General features: G+C 42.9%; 1 protein-coding gene across 5 annotated transcripts in view; it reads left to right on the top strand.

The window, feature by feature from the left end:
- Positions 1-239: 239 nt before the first annotated feature.
- Positions 240-23592, top strand: part of Kdm3 (Lysine demethylase 3) — a 244332-nt gene continuing 220979 nt past the window's right edge. For all 5 annotated transcript variants that reach the window (XM_070658629.1, XM_070658632.1, XM_070658631.1 and 2 more), the window contains exon 1: positions 240-482. In XM_070658629.1, the coding sequence (XP_070514730.1) occupies positions 327-482 (156 nt within the window). In that variant the 5' untranslated portion in view covers positions 240-326. The remainder of the gene's footprint in view (positions 483-23592) is intronic.

Genomic DNA, 23592 nt, shown 5'->3' with positions numbered 1-23592 from the left:
CCTTCCCCGCGCGGTGTGCTGTGCGGTGTGCGTGCGCCCGTTGTTTTGTTTTTCTTCTCGGGGGTGAGGCACGCTCCTCGGAGGATTGAAGGAAAAACCAGGTCGGCGTCCAGGAGGCCAGGGAGAGCAAGGCGAGCGGACAGGATAAAAAGGAGCGAGAGAAGACGGAAGAGGAGCGGGAACGGTGGGGGAGGGAGACTGGGGCGCCCGTTCGCGGGAAGGGGGGGGGAGTTACGGGGGACGCGCGAAGGAAAGGGTGACTGGCGGACCCGGCTGTGGCGATCCGAAGTCGCGGATTCGGCACGCCGCGGTTTACCGAACGTAATATGGCGTACAAGTTTCGCGAGGAGATCGTGGGAAAGAGGTTTCTCTCGGTGAGTGGTTTCACCAAGCTGAAGGTGAATAAGATTAGTGAGTGGGGTTGGCGTGCGGGGGTGATACGTGCTGCCAGTCACAGGGATAACGGCTGTCATGATCTCCAGGTGAGTTTCCACAATGTTTCTATATCTTTTTCTTGTACCAGCCTTGCGCCTCAATTCCGCGAAGCGGTCTAGCGCCGTTCCCGTTTCAGGTGTGTCGTTGCCGCGTAGTTTGTTGCCGGGTCGATTCTTGGCCACAGCTACCGTCGTGCGCCACGTCGCGTCGTTTCTGTTTACATCGCGCCGTCAACCTTCCCTGCGAATATTTTGCCTGTGTTTTACGTACGTACGCGTACGTGCCCTGCGTTCGCACGATCGCCATTCGTTTCGCGTCGCGCGTCAAATGTTCGGTGAAATTATCTCACGGCGACGCCGACGTTGCGAGGAAAGAGAATCGTTATCTCCGTCAAGTATTTTTTCCAGGATAAACATCGGTAGGATATAATATATGCAATAATGCTAGATATCGCGATCGCGGAGATCGTTACCGCTGGATTCGGATTTTTATCGAAACCGCGTTACGTTCCCGATGATGTTTCACGGTTATTGAGTTCTTCGTGATACTTACAATTACGTCACATTTGCAGTTTGGCCAGAATAATAATTACAATTGCGAAATGCTTCTGTAACGCCAGGTTACGTAGTAGCGCTTTCGAAAATATTATAATGTCGGATTATTCGGAACGGAATCATCGTTGTTAGAGATCGCGACTATATGCGAAACGCGAGTCAAGTTATTTCGAGTTTTGCGGGGGGAAATAACAAATCAGAGCGGAATAAGATTTAGGAACGGAAGCACGTTTTCGGAAAAAAAAGAAAAATCAATAATCGTAATAACAATCACAGTTTTATGAACGTTTTTATTTGTGTCTTGATACAGGACAAGTAAATTGAATAAAGTAATCAGGCGACGCGTCCTATACCTGGCTCTTCGGATTTTCCACGTGTCTCTTTAATACAGAGATTACGCAGATCTCTGTTTATTTTTTAAGGCTTCGCCGAAGGTCGTGTTTTAAACAGAAACGCATCCGCGTGCGAGCGAGCATTCGCTTGAGTTTTTCAGCGATGAACAGAATTTTCCTGATTACTTTTTGGTAACTCTATTATCAACTTTTTTTTAATATTAATTATGCAATTAGATATTATTCCTAGCGTTTGCTAGTCTTTCTGATGTACGAATCGCGCTCGATCTGGATAGGAAACGGAAATTACCGTCAAATCTCAATTTTAACATCGTTATTTCAACGCGCCTGAAATAAAACGCCGTGCCTTCGACGAATTTACGATTGTCATTGGGACTCGACATAATTGCGCGTCTAAGTTTGTCTGTCAAGGGTCTTTCCCTTCTTGCACGTTCAGTCATAACTATTTCAGTTTTCGAGGACATTGCCAGCACTCGCGTTAGCGCTGCTTAAACACACACGAGGCGGTCAGGGTGCACGTTTCGCGTTACTTGGCCGGGTATATTTGCCAATTGCACCACGTGGTCGGGGGGAGAGGAGGGTGGCCGCGATTATTACGAGCGTGAAAATTTGATAAAGTCTTGGCCTCGGCGATTCTTACCCCTCGCGGCGGAAAATCCGCGGACGAGCCAAGCGCGTCGAAAAATTCGTCGCCACGGTTTCGTTACGCAACGCAGGTTGAATTTCGGGGCACACTCGAACGTAAACGCGCGCACGAAATTAATTCGAGGAGGCAATACTTATCTCTTGCGTAATAAAAAAAAAGAAAAATGAAAAAAAAGAAGAAGCAGTTGCCCTTGGACATCGCGTATTAGCCAGTGAGATAGTCATCTTGATGACGATAAGTACATTTAACTCACTTACGTATTATCTTAACTAACGTCATAATTGTTGACGGGCTTTCGCGGAAAACCGCGGGAAATTTTAGATACGATATTTTGACAGAGAAACGTTGCTGCGTTATGTAACATAACAGTACGTTCCGTGTAAATTTTGCCGGGATACAATTTCGTGGAGCTTATTTTAGATTACTGCGTCAGGTCGATCATTATTCGATTTTCGACCACTATTAGCAGATGATTTTCATTAGTGATATAACTTGATTAAGATTTGAAATAATGTATTTTATTTAGCTTTCAAGCGTTTATCATATCTTATCAATTCTTGTTTAATTAATTGATTAATTTAATTTTTTTTTCAAAACTAGTTAAAGTTGTCTAGATTATCTCACGGTTGAAGCATTCTTTTCACAAATTATATCACTTATTCAAGTAAAGCTAATTGACGAACGCTATGCGTTCAATCGATCCTCGGCACTTGGAGTTAATAATACCGGATATTTATTCGCGGTACTCATTAGCAGTTTCGCTCGGTTTCAACTGTCTCTAATAGACCTCGCGGCGTCTACGAATTCATTGTGGCGTCTAGGAACGTCGGACCGTTTTCCGGAGTGTATTTGGTTGACATCTGTTTAGTATTTAATGCTTCAACGGGTCAACGACTACAAACGTCGTTAGATATTCCGGGGTCAACGCTGCCGCGTTTCTCGGGGTCTGTTTTTCAGTTCGCCCGTCTTGAAAAATATTTTCTGCGCGGAAACCGTGTCGATGAACTCGACTAATAGGAGAATCTGGCTCTCTGCCGGAGGTGAAAGTTATCAGGCTATCGCTCTAAATCTGCAACAAATCCTGCGGATTTGAATACTTGGAATAGGTTCTTTTTTAAAATGAGAGAAAGACAGACTAGTGTTGTCTTCGTCCCTTCCTTTTCACTCTGCATGTCGATAGACGATAAAGAAAAGCACCTTGAAGTATTGACAAGTCATTGAAATATCGAACGCGGAGAAAATAGATGTTTTATCGATAAGGGCCGCTCGGGTATAAAGACTCGCGTGCTCGTCACCTTGAAATTTCTCTATGCTAACTTTAGATGTGAAATGATGCATAAATCATACACTATAAATCCCAGTCCGACGTGACAGTAAAATGCGAGACATATTATACAACGTAAACATTATTTTTTATCCCGGGAGATTTCGTGAGGAGTTGCACTTTAACGGTTGTCCCTTTGCTTCGCATCGTCTGAATAATTAGAATATTTAGGTAAGATAATTCTTTCGTTACGCGCGCGCATTAAGTAACGCAGGACGTTCTTTGAGTAATCTTACTGTGCGCTGCAGCAAGAATTTTTTTTGTACACAAATCCTCACATTGTTTCAATACCGCTTTCGCGGTGTGCACCTGCCGCGTTCCCAAAGACGTACCGTTATCTTCGGTATACGAAATATACGAAGCGTCTCGAGAAAGGCGAGGTAATGCGATGACGGCGAGATGGTCAGGAGGTACACTGGCCAGAGAAAAAAAAAGAAACAAAAAAAGAACAATTTTTGGGAGGGAATCGACCGGCCGAGGACTCGCGGGCGAAGAGGGGCTCGTTGCGGGGATCGGCGTGACGGTACCCCTGAATTATCGGGGACCCGCGATCGTGCTACAAACCCTGAAATTTGCGGTTCGCGAAACCGCGCGCTCGGCCACCGCGGCACCGCGCACCCAACACTTTCGCATAATTTGTATAGCGAGGCGTTGTTTTGTTGGCCGTCGAAAATTGCGGGCGAAATTCCGGGTCAAGCCTGACGGGGGTGCCCGCAAAATTCGCGAACGATAAGCGTTCTCTCGCACGCGCGAAGCAGGGCCCTCCGCGCGCGTTTTCGGCAGACTTATTTCCGATTACGGTATTTCGGTTGAATCGCGAATCCAACGAGACGGCGAAACGAGGCCTTGCGATCCTCGAACGCCGAATCTCGTCTTCAAAATAAACGGCGTTCTCACGCGCCGCTCGTATGCGTTTCGTGATTACGCGTATCGCTGCATAAGTGCGTATTGCAACACATTTTTGTATCACGAAAAGCAATTTTTTTTTTCTTTTCTTTTTTTGTCAATTTTTATTAATGCGCGCTGCGTCCTATCTTATCTTATCGGGAAAAAAGTCGCTAAAGTCATGGTCATGTTGTTCGCCACAAACTCGTATCGTTTTAATAACCCGACGCTGTTTACATTTCTTTACTTTCCTTGTATGCGTGCAGCTACATTACAACAATAGTTGTAACAAAAATAAAATCCCATTAAAATTCTGATAGCATAAATTGTCATTTAACATTTTTATTTGCGACCTGAGGTTAGTCTAATTAATTCGTTTTATTTATTTAATTTTAACGTGCACATTTTGCTTACATGTACCTACATATTAATTTTACAGTTTCGAATTTCGTGACAATTCGATAACATTTTCTTTTAGAAGTATTTAATTTCTTTTTTTAGTGTTTGCACGTTCCGTCGATGACATAACGGATATACTAATCCGTTTGTATCAAATATGCGCGAAAATTTCAATAATGTAAATGGATACTCTTGACGTTATGATCTTATAAAAGTAATCCCTTAGAGACTCGACGTTCATTAAAATTCCCGAAAATAACGTCGTTACTGATTAGATAGTTCGGCGATTAGCTACTTGTCCCTTTTCCTAGACGGTCTATGTTTAGTCTCGGTATTCAATTAAAATTTTTGGAATTCCATGCGTTACCGACGTCGGACGTGCATGCGACAAAGGCTTATCAGATCGTTGTCAGATTAATAACACATTCCTTTGTTCGATAACGATCTTGGTATCCGTGCTGCAACGGTTTGTTTCGAAACTCATGGAGACGCCGTCTCGACGAAACGCGGCTCTGATTATTTCGCTACGTGTTCTTCTATCTTGATATAACCCTTGCAAAATATCTTGTTAGAACGCGCGTGCTTTGTAACCTAAAAGTTAGTGCAAGATACACAAGATAGACTTGTATAGGCCCGTAAAATGGGACGGAAAAATTAAGTATTGTGTTTCGAAAATCGGGAGAAACTTTACTTAAAAATACGCCGTCGTTTTCCATTCGTTGCGCAAGTCGTGCTACTTCGAGTACGAATTGGCGGCCGGAAATAGGCAGCGGGAATGGGAAGCGAGAGGACGCGCCTTGCTCTTTTCGGCGACATTCGCGGATCAGCATCGTCGGCGCAACTTCGTTTTTTTTTTTCTTGACTGGCGAAATCGATATTGCGCCGCGTCGCGAAATGACGGTTTCGCGAAGGTATCCTACCCGCGTTGCTGCGAAATCGCTTCTGCGAGCATCCGGGTTTCTCCTTGCACTCCGCTGCGTACGATGATTATTATTCGCGTCGAATTAGATCGCAGCTCGAAACGCATCGGTGCGATCGGTCGCGAATGATTTCACGTAATCGCGAAACATGACGGTTCTTTGTGCGGCCCCGCGCGTTTGCCTTGAAGCCTCCGGAACAACAAAGGGACAGCAGATGCGTTGCGTCGCCGTGCAAATCATTTGCACCGTACACGTTCACATTACCAGGCACTATTTTGTAATCCCGCAATTTGTCCGTCTACCGCGTCATACAATTAGACACAGTCGATGAGTTTTCCGCGGACCACAGGTGCTTAATACACGCGGCCCGCGCGCGCGTTCTGACAAATGATCGGTGTCTTCATTTCTCGCGTAATCACTGGCGGCGTCTCGCGCCGAAACTCACGTCGAAATTACCGAAATCGAGCGTCTGCATGAGCGATTGATAGGCTGGTTGAATTGTGTCAATATCAAGTTGCTAAAATCGTGGAAAATTGTCAGGATATTCTTGTGAAAAGAACGAAAAAAAAGGCAGTTGAGGATACAAATATCGTTTACACAAAAAGATTTTTTTTTTTCTTTTATTTTATTAGTAAATGTATCAACGATCTGTATAATATAATCTTGTGCACATGCAATACCAGTTAAACATTGCTCTTGTCTAAGTACCATAAAATAAAATAATTTAGAGACGGAGAAATCGGACTGACGCATAGAAAGCAGACTTACTCTAGATTTTAGCTAGAAATCAAGTAGCTCGTATCGGATAATATTATATGTAATACGTCAATTTATGTATAATTAAGATAAATTACGTTCGCATAATTAGCGTATAATCGTTGTAAAGTATAATTTTACAAAAAAAAAGTCAATTTAGTCTAGTTTTCACTTAATTGTACGAATAAAAATCTTAAAAATAATCGTGCCAATCGTTTTTGTTTTATTTTATTTTATTTTATTTTTTTTATGAATTTAAAGAATAATGTCGGACTCGCGCGGTGAAAGAATATTCTAGCGTTAAGCAACGAATAAGTAATATTTTATTTTCCCCAAATATTATTTATTATACCGCACGAAATAAATATTGCGCTGATAAATGACGTTTCATGTCGTATAGTTTCAATCGTACGGCTTCTCGAGTCGCGGAATTGTTGCGTGAGTTGTTTTTGTGCTAATATTCCATCGCGATAACCGCGGCACTTTAAATGATTCCTCGAAATGTCGCACGTGCCAACGATGTGTCAGTTTCAATAAATTATTTACTGTGACGGGCGGCCGGTCGGTGCCAGGTCGTGTTATTGTATCGGAGACTCTATCGCGAGGGCCCTATCGGTCGCATTCTAATATTAAAATATGAGTGCAACGGCCGCGATACCAGAAGATGCGCTTCGATGCACGCCCTACAGGATTCGCATTATTATTGATACACGGTACGGAGCGGAGAGCCAAGTGTATACTTTTCATTTGAAGAGCAAAAAGTTTCCTCACTTTAAATAAAACATCGTGAAAATAACACGTTACGATTATTAAAGACAAAATAAAATAAGAAAATTAAAACAAGTAATTTATTGTCTTTTACAACTAAAAAAAAAAGAAAATTAAGAGAAATTGTGAAAATTTAGAGAATATATATATATATATATATTTTTTTTTTACTGGAGGATAGAAATTTAATTGCTGTTGAAGTGAAGATTTTAATTTTAATTGAGGGAAGGAGAAAAGGCTAGAGTAGAGTTTATTATATGGTGTAATATATAAATCCAGCTAAGGGGTGCCTTATATGGAAAGAGATAACGTCGTGAGTAAAGCCAAATGAGTACCAAGTAAAAAGGAAACGGGATACTCACATTTTCTTCCCTGTCTTTTTCTCTCTCTTTCTCTTCCTCTCTGTTTTCGTAGGCGACTGTCTAGCCGGCAATAGAAATATTTTGCTCGTCTATTTATCCGTCAATATTATTACGCAATGCGTCGCCCACGCCGCCTTGTGCAACTTTCCTTATTCGATGCATTCGAAATAGCACTTTAATGAGCTTCTTATTCGATCATTCCGAGAAAACGGCGTGTTTCGTAGAAAAGAAGGTGTATTTTTCATCCCGTAAAGATACTTTCGATAAACACGCAAATTAATTGTAAAGTTATGCGTGGACTAATAAGTTAGAATTCCTTTAATATCCACACGCGCAGTCGATATCACCGCGATTAGTCGTTGACAGAAAAATCACGTGGCGACGGGAGGGAAGGGAGGGACTTTAACCCTGCGGCACGGTGTTTTGCCGGTCTCGGTTCATGAAAGCACGACAGTTTGCCCACGCGAGAACGAACGCGTCACGCTGCACGCGCTTAATTACCGTCCTTTCGAAGACCCGATGAGTTCACTCGGAATAATGAGGGAAAGTGGTGTGCGTTGAATTTTTCAATGCGCTTCGTATAACTCGCTCCAGTTTTCCCTGCGCTCAACGAGTCGCGGCCGTCCTTTGTGCGCGAAATATTTAAAAGACGCAGTCCCTAAGCGCTCGCGAGCCTATGTCTATTCGCGCCGGTGGCTCGTTGTAAACAATGACTCCGTGCCCGACCCAGATTCTAAGCCCACGTAGAAAGCGGACTCGCTTGCATAATCCCAAGTACCTCGCGGTTATATACATTCGTTCCCTCGCGTGTCGTGGTCGGCGCAGACGGATCGCACAGCTGTGTACGTGCGTCATATGCACACCCACACGTGCCGTCTGGACCCGCAGCATTGTCGAATTGGACGCGACCGGGGTGAAGGATACCGTCGGGAACGAGAAGCGCGAGAGAGTCTCGCGTTCAGTCTAATAGCGAGTGGAATTATGCGCGTTATCAAAGATAAATTAAAAGATTTTTTTCGTGGCTGAGGTGGCGATAAGACGTCCGGTAATTGGACAATAAACACGCGGAACAGGATAATTTCTCGGATGCTTAGGCGAGAGTGACAAATCGTACTTGACAAATCGCCCAAGGAGATACGAAGTTTCATTTGATTAGAGAATAGAACGAGGTATGAGGTAGATTTTTTTTTCTTTTTTAGTATCGGGAGATGAGGCGCAGCGAGAAATAAATACTCATAAAAAGTGTGCATAAATAATTTTATTTTTATGATTTATGTCGGAGGATATAAAAAGATTTGGAATATATCGAAAAATGTTAGGTCAGATTAAACATACATCAAAATAGATTGGACTGTATTATAAGACTGAAGAGACAAAGTTAAAATAGAAAATAAGATTGATGTACGTGTTGAATCAAAAGTCGTTTTGCTTTTTGGTTTCTTGTTACGGCGCGATGAAGTCTGCAATCTGCGTCTAGGGAACAAACGGTTTTAGAGAAATATCTCGTTTATTAATTTGTTAAACATCTGGAATATATTTTCGGCCATCTCGTCTCTCCTTACTCGTCAACAAAATTGACGGTATCTCTCAGAAGTATCGCAATCTCGGAACGTCTTTCAGCGGAAATTTATTTTATTTCCCAGTTAAAGTTGTTTTTCAAATCTTAATAATTTCTGTTATTGTCGTATCGCCGTTCCGTTTAACTAACACTTCACCGTTCTAACGTGCTGTATCAGACTCGAGTGTACGCCACTCTGCATGCGTCTCCGTTCGTTCTGTCGATATCTAGCAGGGAAGAAGCGTTCCCGTTAGCTCAGCACTTTCACCCGGATCATCACGACCCAGATGATCGCGTTCCTCTAACGGTGCGTAGTCTTTCTTTTGCTCTCTTCCTCCGCGTTTTCGTCGACTTCGCGGAAAACTTCATCGAGAACTCGAAACTTCGTATGGGGTGCCGTGAAAATTGCGCGCGAGTACGATTCCGCAGGGTTTTCAGCCCGCGAGAGAGCGAGGAACGGAGCGTGGCGGCGGCGAGCCGGCTCGTCGGCAGGGATGGAGTGAGAGGGACCGTGATCATAGACAAGAGGGTGAAAGGAGAGCGGGAGGGAGAGACGGCCGAGAAAACAGGTTTCCTGGCGGGCCAGGCGACCAACCGCCGGCCGGAGACCCAGGTCACTCACCCAGATTCTACAAACAACCAAACACTGTCCATCCTCTGCCCGTTTTACCATCCAGCTTCGTAGCGCGACGGTCTTCTCCGCGGTGCTTCCCCTCGACTCCTCCGGCCTCGGTTCTTCTACTTTTGCACCTCGGGGAAGCACCGCAGCGTCTGGAGGTTCTGACAAGCGAGGCCGGGTACTTCGGCATGTATGGCGCCGAAGACAACGCGGGTTCGAGCGAGAGAAGAGAGAGAAAGAGGGAGGGGGCGAGGTGTGTAGGGATAGCGCGGCGAAAACCCGATGACACGACGACGTCTGCGAGACATGACCCTCTTCAAGGTTACGAACGGCGGATTCGCCTGCGCGGTGATTTCTCGTGACAGTATGTTCTCACGTGGCATTGTATTGGGACAGGTGCTGTCACGACGTAGAACTGTCAGACTTCGACTGGCTCTGAGGAAAGCGGAGTGTAGGTACTCGTATCACCCTGTCACAACATTTTCGTGTGACACTTGTGAGCTCATGAAAATACATACGATACACCATGTACGCGGTTTTGATGTTATTTGAGAGTTTTTAATATTAGCATAAGAAAAGCGACGCTTTTGCTGGAATTTATGATAAGATATGCGAAGTGTCTCGCAATTTTTTTTTTTTTTTTTTTTATTCCTGTTTCGATGACGTTTTTTGAATTTCGTAAATTATTTTCTCTGCATTCCCAATCAGATTCGGTTCTTACAATTCACACGTTTTTTGCAACACACTCGCAATTAAGTCTCGAATTACGCGCTCGAAAAGAGCGGATTAATCCAAATTTACGCGAATTGACGTGAAATCGACGAGATGTCTCGTCATTAAAATTAAATTTGCGGTTTCGAAGCGCCCTGCACATTGTTAGCGCATTTGCATTTAAATAAAACTGACTTTGACGAACGAAGTATTCAAATAATACTCTTGGGGCAACGAATTGTCAGGTACAAAATACACGGGAAGTCATTTCAAGTATCGACATATAGAAACCACGAGAGAGAAAAAAAGATAGAGAGAGAGAAAGAAAGAGAGAAACTGGCAAAGAGAAAGAGAGCGGGAGAGAAAGAGAGCTTGATCTATTGCGCGTAACTGCATAGCAGAATTTAATTTCTCTTTCTGAAATCGTACGGACGAGAAGGAAGAAATTGAAATAAAAGTAATCGAGGATCTTTTGTTCTCCGCCGACCCTCCCCCTTTTCTGTCGATCAATGTTCCATTGTAGAGTACGGCACGGTTCTTCTCGGTACGAGACGCGCGAGTCGCGTATAACGCGAGCGTGCGCTCGCGACATTCGCTTTTTTACATTGTTTCAGATTCTATCAAGCTCGCGAATAATGGAGAATCCGCGATACCGTCGTGACATTTCGGATCGGCGCGCCGCACCGTAGGCATTTAATGTCGGCTCGAGTATGCGAATTCGGAATCGAGTATGCGAATCCACACGCGTCGCCGTGGCGCAATTTAATGAGAGCTGCGTGGACAGTTGCCGGGGGTATTAAAATTGAACACTACGCACGCTGAGCGGCCGTAATACCGCTCGGCGGTCTGCACATTTATTGATCCTTTAATTGTATCACGAATAATCTGCCAATTAGCGTCGGTAATGTCCGCCCGTTGACTCGCGACCGAAATTCGAGTGGTGTGTCGCACAGTGCGCATCGACACCGGGGATTAAGTCGTCGATAAATTGCACGTGAGCGTTCCGCCTGGCTTGATTCATCGCAGTGCACTCATTTTTTCGCAAGGACGACTGGGTCTCACGCGCGCCGTTACACATACTTGATATGCAAAGCTCTTTTTTTTTTTTTTCTCACACGAAAGCATAACAGCTTGTCGCGCGAGAGGCGTGATTCGCGATTGCGATGCCTGAATGAAAACAGACGTTAAATCCGCGAACTTGGTATATTATAATTGATTATCGCGACTCCTTATCGCGTCGCAGATTGTCACACGCGCTTCAAGCGCGCTTCGCGCGATCGTAGACCGACCGGAATTGTACATTAAACGGTTCGAAATAAACATCGGGTGTTAGACTTTTAAATAGCGAGCCTTATCGCCTAGTATGGTCCGTGACTTGTGCTTCTATTTTCGGCATAACTTAGATCTTTCCGAATGGCTATTATTACTTTGCTCCATCGAGTTGATTTCTTCCTATTTTTTTTCTCATATATCGATATGTATATTGTATATCGCGAAATCTCAGGAAATCTCGCATTTAGTCCTCCCGTTTTCATTTGTCTCTTTATCAGAACGCGTGCCAAATACCGCGCCAACCCGCCACGATAACGATAACGTATCGCTCATTGCTTAACTTATCTTGTCGACCTCTTTGCCCTCGTATTTTATGCGTCTCCCGTAGTCGGCGTCGTTAAGACAGAGATCTCATGAATATTGCGTGGATCCGTGACTTTCGAAAGTGGCGAGATGATGCCGTAAAACCTCTTTATTAATCCGCTGTAGAAACGCAGCAGAAACGCGCTCTTTTAAAGTGATGCACGGCTCCTTACTGAAGAAAGAATGTCGCGTCGTTCGCACGTGCAATTAAACCGAGGATTGTTCTAAGACTGAAACTGCGTACTTCGAAGCGGTTTCTCGTTATATATATTCTTTGTACCACTTCTCGTAATGTTCTTATAAACATTCTCTCCGGTATTTTTTTTTTTTTTTTTTTTTTTTTTAAATGAATCATGACATAATGAAAAACTATATGTTGACAAGCAGTCGCAGTTCGTTAGGAATGTCCGGCATACCGTTTCAGATTAATACATTAGTCGCGAAAGTCTCAGAATTATACATATAATTTAGTTATCTGTTCCAAGTTTTAACGCGTTTCGCCGTCTCGTGTTTATCTAAAAGTTACCGTCTGGCAGCTCGCGTGTCCGAATGAAATCGCACGAGTCTGCGCTGCCGGCGGAGGGTTTTTGCAGAAAATGGACCGGCAGAACTTTAAATATCAACGGCGTTTGTCGGCTCATTTGTTTCTCGCTCACGCGCGCGTATCGGTCCGCACTTTCGCGCAACCTTTGCTCTCGCTAGAAGGAAGTGCTTCTCCGGAGAGCGCAAATAGGTCAGGCTATTAGAGCGTCGGGAAGGCGATAGACGTGCTCTTCGCTCCCTTTCTCTACCGGGTCCGGCCGCGGTCCATTAAAGACGTCACTTAGCCGACGGTGTGCTTAAGTGCCGCGTTACTTTTCGCGCGCGAGCACTTGTCGGAGATACATATGAAAACACGCGCGCGGAAAACACCCACGTCACGCCTCGCGCAGCAGAAATGCAGCGCGCAAGGTGCACCGGGTGTGATTCCGTGAATAATCCAGAGGCGAGCAATCTCGATCCCGCAGACCGTTAGTTTCAAGAAGACTCTCAATCATTGCTCTTCGATATTATTTTACAACACAAGATTATCGTTCGGTTGTATCAATAAGAAAATTAGTCTTACGATCTTATAACGGGAATCGCATCCGAATTTTGCGCGAGCTTGTCCTCGTGCAATAAGAGATCGTGGACGTAACGCGGAGCGAGGCAGGTGACGGGAACGCGCGACTTTCGTGATAGGAATCGCATGCGCGTGACGTCTCGCGCAAATCGCATTTCCGTTTGCAAACAACAAGGCTGCGTCGTCGATACGTTATATTCACGCGCGGTAATAGAATCGAGGATTTTTTAAATTAATTTTTTTTTTCTTCGTGATCGCGAATCGTGCGCGAGCCGTGCATTTGGCCGGGCACGTTCATTCTACGTCTGTAAATAGAACGGCGATGGTTAAAAACGAAGACACCGAGTCCATTCGACCCTGAGACAAAAATAATGTCCTTTTGTAAATGACGTGTCCAAAATTAAAACACACGACAAATTGGGGGGAGGAAAGGGGGCGAAGAAAAAAAAAGAGAGCCTGAACGGCACGCGGCTTTTAACGAGTCCTCGTTCGCGGCTCCCGCGCTTTTCTCTCCTGCTCGCCACCGTCTGTTTCGCGAATCCAGCGTCCTTGGGCTGACGACCCGATGACGTAGCTCGTATCGGAGCTACGAGGTCGTCGATGAACGGCATCGCAATCTTCGCCGCGTGATCGGCTGCACGCACGCGCTCAAACGGGGTTTTTGGAACGTCGAGCACACGTACCGTTCAATCGTAAAACAGGCATTCTACGTGGAGCGGTGTGTACACTAAGCGGAAAATATAGTTCTTGAGACTCGATCATAAATTTAGGACATCTCCAACGACAAATATGTAATCGAAAATCAGTTATATTCTCGATATCGTATCATTAGGAATATTATAACATGTCTGCCTCTGAAAAGTAACTATAAATTCTATCTCTCTTTTTTTTCTCGGTGTAAACTGTATACTGAATTAGATTTCGGCGTGCCGTCAGAGATTCGCGAAAAACGCAATCATGACGAAAAGTGACTCGGCACGCGAATTAAACACCTAAAAAATAAATGATCACCTCGATAAGGTATTTAACAAAGGAAGTTTGACGTGACACCTTGACATGACGTTTTGATAGACATTCAAAATAATGACTTACCTAATACAGCGCCGAAGAATATACGCTATCAAAAAATAAAACGTTCTATCTTATGCAGCAATCGCGTTATTGAATATTTTATCGTTTGGATTATCTCGCGCGTACCGTTTTACCGCGGTAGAGAGCGGTTTTTACAACGCTCGCCTCTCAAAACTCCGCGGCGGTCTTGCGAGAGAGACGGAGCGGAAAATTTTCCTTCGGCGCGTTCGGCGCGGCGAATAAAAATCGTTACTGTGCTCGTAAGTTAGTAAAATTCGATCCTGCCGCCGGTAACCGTAAGCATAATAAAACCGGAGACAAGAAATGCCCGGCGAGGGCATTCGCGCTCGATGCACGCGCGGTTTAAAGTGTACGTACAGGTATTCGGGATACAGTTAGTCGACCTTGTGGCGCGTTCGGCGACTCTAAAATAAAGAACGAGCCCGCCGACGGTCGTCTATACGCGTATCACCCGCGCGCACCTCGCGTGCAATCCACTGCCGACAAAACTTTTCGAAATAACGAAGAGATCAGTAGAGAAAACGTCTAACCTCGCTACGCGAACGGAAAGAATGCGAGAAGATCGAGCGGCTTCTAGCGTCCTTCGAAGCGCGGCGTCTTCTTCCTGTGCGGTCTATAATTTAATATATCTAGACGCAAATAAAATTCATCTGGCAATGGCTCCGTTCGTCCTTCTCCTTTCGCCTGCAAAACACCACTGCCGAGAGACTCCGCGGCGCATCCGCGAGATGTTATCATCTATCGTTAGCCACCGCGGATCGCAAACACACTCCGCTTCGATCCGCGTCGAAAGAACGAACGACCCGTCCGGCTGCGTAATTTATCTTCCATTGTTGGTTTTCGTTATTTTCCCGGCCCGTCATTTTTCGTGGGTCTTCGACGTGCGTCGAAGTTGCGGCGATCCCGTTGTTTTTCCGCTGTTATTCCCCCCGCACCCCGCGCCGTCGTGATCTATCAATTTATTTCCGCGGAGATCCCCATCTATCTCCGATCACGCGGATTGTATCGGTGTTCGGCTAGCGCGTAACAAAAAAAAAAAAGAAAAAAGAAAAATAATCATAAAAAAAAGATACAACGTGCAATTTCAGCAATATCTTCGCATCTACGCCGCGAGATATCGAATGCAGCGCCGGGCGATCGTTCCGTCGGCGCGAATCGTGCGTGGAAAATTATTGACTGCGCGAACTTCGTTGCTTTCTCTGATGCGTCAGGCTTGAGGTTTCAGCATTAGTTGGAAATTATCGCGAATGTATAAAATGTAGAGGTAAATTGTTCACGTGGGCGATATTCGGAATGGAAAGAAGTACCTTGTAATTAATTAGTCCGCGGCTTAATTTTTTTTTTTTTTTTTGAATGGCACGTGAATGTCAAAAGCCTTAGTACCTCTAGTAATTAATATCGCGTCGCTTTGAGAAGTCGACGCGATATTCGTGCACTTAGGACTTTTATGCTTTAAACCTGTGGCGAAAAGTATTCGCAAAAACGCGTAAAATTTCAGAGAGAAAAAGAGAGAGAGAGAGAGAGAGAGAGAGAGAGAGAGAGAGAGAGAGAGAGAGAGAGAGAGAGAGAAGACCTTTGCAAGCAAGCCTCCAATGGATTATTAAACGAGTATTTTATTTATCGGTTTTTTGTTTTTAGTTTTACGAGTTAATAATATTTAATAATATTAAAATAATATTTAAATAAATAAAATTGTAGGATTAATTTACTTGGCGACTTGCTGTGTGTTTAACAATGAACTTTTATAAAAGTAATTAGTAAGGTAAAGAAAAAAAAAGAAGAGGGATAAATATTTATATTATTTATCGATGCATTTGGAGGTAAACGTATATTCATTTTGACATTATAATTTTTCATTGCAGTTGCGATTTATTATCACTTTCTTTTAACACTTTGCGCGTTCTTTTCAAAATACGTTTTAACGCACAGACAACGAGCAGACAGACACGAGTCCCCGTATGACGTAGCGAGATTGTCCATTTTGCTAAATTTAAAGAAAAAAATATAAAACATTCTTCGGCTAAATCGTCCCGAGATCACGGTGGATAAGTCGCGAAAATTTCTTTCGCGATAATTAACGCCGCTTTATCACAGAAGGCTCTACTTTCCTAGATAGAACTTGGCTTATCTCGTATCGGCGATACTCTTCCGCCGATAATTCGAGCTCTTATCAGCGCTAGAAATTTTTCCTTGCGTACACACGTGTGCGCACGTACGTACACGCCGAGGTACACGCGCGAGATTATTTCCCCCCATGTGCGCCGTTTCGCGCCGCCTGCATGCGAATGGTACGGAGGTGTACCATCGAGGGATGCACCCCGAGTCGAGGAAATCGGTTCCGGTTACGTACACGCGTCGCATGCATGCAGTCACGTACGGTAGGACGCGTGTGTGCGCGCGGCATGCGGTTTTGCGCCCGTCCATGTGTGCAGTGGTCGGTATTATGTCACACCGTGTATCGGGGTCAGTGACCCTGACGTGTGCGCACCGAGCGTGCCCGGCGATTCTCCGACTTCCGTGCACGCACAACGGTTAAGAACCACGAAAATTCGACGGACAGCACACGTGTGCATACCGCGGTTGCATTCGACTGACCCCGGGCAAACGGCCGTCGTATTTTTAGGATCCTACGTGCACATCTGTAACGCGTAATTTAGCATTTTTGAAAAAAAAAAAAAAAAGAGACGAAGTCGATTTATAATAATATAGCGATAAGTGTTATATATATAAATAGATATACATTAAAATAGTAATAATATGAGGTAATAATTAAAACCGTAGTAATCAAATTAACAATTGAGATGTGCAGGTATTTGCGAAATTGATAAACCTTACACGAGCGAATTTTATTAATTTTTATAACTTTAAAAAAAAAATATTTTTTATTAATAATGTTAATAAACCTAATTCCAAGATGGTCCGCAATCACTCTATCGCCATAGTAATTCATGCTAAATAATTCTTCTCGTGTTTCTGTTCTCTTTGAGCCGGAGCACATTTCGTGAAAAATATTAATGGAAAGAAAGGGTTTCACCGGTGAGGATGATTTATTAAGACACGTCGGGATCACGTTACATTCCAATCCGAGATCCTCTGTTACTTGTGTGCGACCGTCGCATTGGCGTATCATCGTTCTCGTAAAAGCACGCGTGTTATGCAAGCGCGACTTAACGTTAAGCCGCAGCAGAGATCCACGGCTAGTCACTTTCGCTTGTTTCAGCGACCATAACGATGTTGATGAAAGTGTCAGGGCAAGTGAGTCACGTTCGGTGTGACAGCTGATTTTCACCGAGCTTCTTGGCGCCTAGCTAGAATTAAACTTATGTCTTGCACGGGACACTTCGTGGTCTATCTGCACATTTTTGAGACACGTTCGGCATTATCGGAAACTCGGCGTTTTGTCTAGAATTGCTTTAGAATTTTTTTTCTATCGTTTTATGAAATTATATACGTTTACCTTGCGTTACATAAAAATTAATCTGCAGGTGGTCGAGTAAAATTATCAATCTTTAATTAATTTATAATTACCGCGTGGTTGAAATACATTTTGCCAACAATTATTTTCGGCTTGCAACTCTATAAATTACCGTGCGGTAATCACACAAAGAAAGCTTCCAGTAAAACAGTTAATGATGGCATTGTGCAGGATCGCGCGCGGACGTTAATGTTCGGAAAAGCGTTACGGCGCGTTGCATGTCGACGGTAATGCGCATCGCGAGATTCCCGCGCAATATACGACTGCCTGCCCAGAGCTACGTGTTTCTCTGATTGATTGTTTCACCTAGATGTGCTGCAACGTCACGATTTGCGAGCGCACTCCTTCGTATTGCGCGGCACCTTCAGTCTTTCTCGCCTGGAACACGCAAGTGTTACATTACACGCGTGCCGCGCCGGCACTTTCGAAGAGGAAGAACACGCGCGCGATTTACGCCCGAGACGTACAATCGAATGACGCTGGAAACGGTTTTCAAAATGCACGTTCACGTCGGGCTAATGGGATTTATCTCGTCGATGAACTTTCGCGAATTTATCCACGGTGCGCTTTATCACGGTATGATTTATGTATGACGTTCGAGAAGCAAACTTCTTTCCACAACACGTACATTATCTGTATTAAAAAAAAATAGGAGAGAATAGTTAAAGCATTAATTTTCCTACGTCGTTCCGAAGCAACTAGCAATGCAGCAGAAATTTTTCCAAAAACTTGTCGTTAAGTTCAACGTCAAATTAAAAAAAAAAAAAAATTAAATAAATAAATAAGGGCACGAGGTAAATGAGTTTTCGGGGTGCAATAAGACAAAATAAAGTTGGACGATTAGATGTAGGAAGCTGCGCAGAGGCAAAAAGTTAGATGCCGAGAAGAGCATGAGACGCGCGGCTGGCGAGACAGCATGAGCGAGAAATAGTTGAGAATGTAGGGCAAAGGGTTGGCGAGATCAATAAATCCTCCGCTCTCCCTCGCCAGCCCCCGGCGTCAAGGTGTTAGGCCTATACAATCCCTCTTTATCTCCCTCGCACCCGCGTCTTGCGTTCCTCCGCGCCGTCTCATTTCGAGGAACGCGGATTAATATTTCAGTTCGACCGACCATCCGAGAAAAACGACTTGGTTGGGAATGAAACAAGCACCGGGAAAGAAAATCGACATTCGCATAATCGATGGCGAAGAGCACGTCAGAGATTTATAAATAGCGCTACTTAGACACTTATCAAAAATAATTATCACTCGAACGATCGACCTGCGATTACATTCTTGGACATTTTTATCAAGAAAATGATAACAAAAAAAAATTATAAATCAATAGCAAGTAATGAAAAACGTTCTCTACTAGAAAACTGATTTAATGATTTTTGTTTTAAATTATATATTTTTCGAATATTATTTACGCCGATACTTCCTTTTGATATTTTCATATTTTCATGTTTGGCTCTCCGCGTTATTCTCCACTCGAAAGTATCGATCCGCCAATTAATATTTCGACATTTCAAACGATATTAGAAGGAAAACGTGAAATATTGATTGAAATCGATGGACGTTCAACCGTGGATGACCTGCGACGTTACGTTTCTAGATATTTTCCCCGGTATACGCCTGTTATGTTTTCTTCCCCTTCTCGTTTCCCTTTTAATCTATAGCCAGCCACTTCGCGGTGCCTCGCCTTTTCGTCGTACAACTAGGTTAACCATAACACGGCGGAAGTTTCGTAACTGCGAGCCCTCTTCTTTTCCAAGTTCTCCCGCGAAATGTTCGTACAGCTGACTACGACTCGCTTTCGTTCGTAGCGGAAGGTAAGGATCAAGTCCGAGTCTTCCCCCTTTTCCGGGTCACTTTTCGAACACCCTGCGTGTAACAGAATTACATATTAGAGTAAAGAACAGGGTATTTTCCTTGATTTCATCATATTCTGAAGAGACCGTCTCTCTTTTCTCTCTCCAACGTTCTACCTCGAGTTCATTTTAGATTAATATACAGAGTTGATTTTTCCTTATTGGAAATTTTATTAAACACTCTCTTCTCCTTCATTACTTTTTAATCTGCAACATTAAACAGCCTTTGTAGCTGACTCTTAAATTAAGATTCCTCCCAGGTAAAAGAAATCAGTTTGAAATTATATGCTGTAATTGTAAATTATATGTATAATCACGAGAGGTTTTGTATATTTTACTGGTCAGTGTAGCCTGTAAATGAAAATTTATTATTATTATTAGACTTATTATTTTTATTATTTTATATGTATATATGGATAGATATTTTAAAAAATTCAAATATTTCGTATAGATTTGTATGCGAGAGCTTTTATCGAGGGAACTGTTAGATTTACCGTAAATTGCATCTCGGCATGTCATACAATGTGTATTTATTAATGCACATCGTCGTATGATGTAAACAACCGCGGCTATTTAGTTAACCCGCCCGGTGTACTTGCACAAATGGTCAAATTTATCGGTTCGGAGTGTACCTCAATATAATTTACGATGGCGGGCTGAGTGATTTATACACCGGCTAGCACGATAACTGATCCCGCGAGCATTTGTGTTTCCTCATTGCGACAATAGTAACTTTGTGAACTAGAGGAAATATATCATTCGAAACCGCGACATCGATTGTTTCTGATTTTCGTGGAGTTTACACTGTAATCAGTTAATTAAAATAATTAAATTAACTGTATATTCACGGTATATTTGGTGACCTCAATTTTTTTGGCATTATTAACCGGGGGAATAGATTAATATAAAAAAAAAAATATCAATTTTTAATACTCAAATTTTTATTATTATTATATGTATTTTTCTTTGAGAGATCTGAAACCGAACTAAACATTTTGTTTAAAAAATGGAAACACCTAACAATAATGGTCAGGCTTCGTCAAATTAAAATTATAATGGTTTTTTTACGATTAGAAACCCTTAGCAATTCTGAAACACTCGGTGTAGCGGTGCGGGCGCCACGTAAGCGTCACGGTGTCGCTCTTTTTTTTCCTTTCTCTTTTTCGCGGATTCGCTCGTTTCAATCCCGCAAATACTTTCCGCTCCGGTAGAATCCGAAAGGACCCAAAGTTAAGGGATGAATGAACGGCGTGGCGCGAAGGGAGAGTATTCTTCGGTTCCGCGGTGGCGGCTTCTGCGTGACAAAGTCGACGATAAAAGAGGCATCCTCATCCCTTCGTGTCTGATCGGCGCCTTTGATGGTCACCATGGCAACTCTACGTCTCTTTTGCCCGAACACTTGCCGTTTACTTCCCCCTTTTTCTTCCCGCGTGAGTCCATCCCTTGCGAGCTCACCCGCTCATTTCTTCTTTCTCGCTCGCAAACCGCGTCTTGTGAATATGCGCCAGGATTATTAAACAAAAAGCGTTCGCGCATCGACGTCTAGACGTGCCGCAAATATTGATGGTTGCCTGAGTAAGAACGCGGATAGGATTCTTCGCGATTTGCGAAAACGAAAAAGGGAGGGTCTCTTTGTCGCAGCAATTACAATTAAAGATTTTTTTAAGAGGACCTTTGAAAAAGAAGCGAGGAAACGTACCGATGCGTCACACAGCTGACTCGTCTGTTTTTTTATTTTATTTTTTTTTCTTCTCAGAATTTTTAGATCTTTTTAAACCGCTGCTGTTTATTTTTGTTTAAAAACTGCGATCGTGCGTATCCTCAGCGATACGCATCTGCTGAATGGGCAAGACTTGTATGCACACGTGCACGGAGGCCGTTGACTCTGTCGACAGGCTTTCCTCGCGAATGCATATCGAGTTTCTGACGTCTTCGTCAAATCTGATTATTTATCGCGAATTATTAATCATTATTTTCATGAAGGTCCTCGTTATATCTTTAACAGACGGAACGGAATTTATTTATTATTTGTTTCACGAGGCCGCGTGAATTTCTTGCGCGGTTTTTTTCGTCTCGAGAATCGTTCGTCTCGTTGGAATCGAAAAGATTTGTAAAAAGTTTAAATTGCGAGATAAGAACCACGGCCATCCAATTATCTCCTACTTAACTTCGAGTGTTTCGACACGAGCGAAGAAAGGAGGAAAGCGCAGAACTCCCACGTAGTAATGCGCGGAGGACCATGTTAAAAGAGTTACACGTAAAAATAGGGAGACGTGCACGTGTGCATCTGTCTTTCGCTTCTCTTCTGCTTTACACTCTTTCCCGACTATTCCTGTCTTGCCACGCGAATTATTTCCCGCCCGGCAATTCTCTTCTTCGACGGCCCCAAAGAAAGTCTCTCATAAAAAAAAAAATAGATTGATTAATTTTATTATGAATTAATTAAACTTGATAGATTAAAATAAGAAAAAGAATGATCTGTTATGAGTAATTAATTTTTGTGATCTTATGCAATTGACAAGCAAGCGGGACTCGAGCGAAATTAAGGACCATTTGTAAGCTTTACAAGCTTGATTAAAGATCGTATATTTGAAAACGAGTTCTTTATGCAACCTCGAAGATTTAAATTCAGCAAATTAAAATTTCCTTAATGCGTAATTCAGTAAATAAAATATACAAAAAAATGACAGTAAAAATGTAGTTGTCTGCAACCTAGTTCGGGAATGAACACTTATGAGATTTCAGCAAATCGGGAAACGTTTTACTTTTTTTTTTTTTTTTTTTTTTTTTGTGCAAAATAGAGCGTGTCGAATTTGATCGAACAATGTGTAGGACGTGTCGGTACGGAACCTCGACCGAATTAGCCGACGATATAGCGCGGCTATTTCGCTCTTCATTTCTCCGAACCGTTTGATGTTCGCTGGATCTTATCTGATTCTGCGAAATCCTTGTTAAAAGAATCAACCTTGACTTTTGTTCGTGTTCGTTCATGAGTAGATTCGCCAGTTGGTAGGTACGTTGCGCGAATAGTAAATAAAAGCGGCATGAGTCGTAACCGATCTCACGTGTCAGAACTAACATCACGAAATGCCTTGCGTCGCATGCTCGTAAGATGGTCCAGGTGCTGATAAAAATTCTGATAACATGGCTGTACGCCATTTATTAATTAGTCTATGCCGTGTGCAATTGCGTGTGTAATAGCGTGTACAATTGTGTGACTACTTCCACCACAATACGCGTTTAGGAAAATTACAAACCCGGAAAAAAAAGAATTATTGTTTTAATGAGATAGGTAGTAGTTTTTCAACCACTGGTGATTAAAAAAATGTCAGGCTCGGCGAGGAGAGGGTTGTTAGGTCTCTTAATTTATTTATCTTCGTATAGAGAATTTTGATTGACAGAATTTTAATTAATTTAATTAAGAACTTTGGCTCAAGAATTGAAATCGAGGAAAAGAGATTTAATTTGGTTTAAGAATTAATTATAATATTTAATCGATTCGGCGTGGAATGTTCAGCACTCCGAGTCACCTGTTCTGGAATTCGTGCCTCGGTTTATGGACACGATCCTCGCTATGCGCGAGCACGTGCACCACGTCCCCCACGTGACGACACACACGCGCGCATATCCGGCCGAGACATCCTCCGCTATATGAGTCATTAGCGCGGGAACTCGGCCCGTTGACTAATATGTACACACTGCTCTTTTCGTGATTTTCAGAGACATAAATCATCTATTTTCCATTCATCCATTTACTCGCGTCACTCTCGTGATAACTCAATATAAACTTAACAGATGCGAACAAGTAACTCCGAAATCCGAATTGACCGAGAAATTGATAGCGAACTCTTACCTTGGGATTTCTTTTCGGCAAAGTTTTAACCAGATTTCGGTCTAAGAAAATTTACGAAATAATAAATATAATTAGGAATAATTAGAATACGTTGAAAAACGTATAATAATAGAATAGATTTATAATAAAATAATATAATAATTTATTAGAATGCTATTAACATATTTTTTATTGAGAAAAAATTTATATTTCTTTTTTGATGTGTTTTTTTTTTTTAAGCGTACAATAACTTTTACAAATGTTTTACGTATCGATGCAGTAAAATAACTGCAATATTATACCAGATAACTATGAC

This window comes from Cardiocondyla obscurior, linkage group LG06 (genome assembly GCF_019399895.1).
Source record: "Cardiocondyla obscurior isolate alpha-2009 linkage group LG06, Cobs3.1, whole genome shotgun sequence".
Lineage (NCBI taxonomy): Eukaryota > Metazoa > Arthropoda > Insecta > Hymenoptera > Formicidae > Cardiocondyla > Cardiocondyla obscurior.
This window is presented reverse-complemented; position numbering and strand designations above follow the sequence as displayed.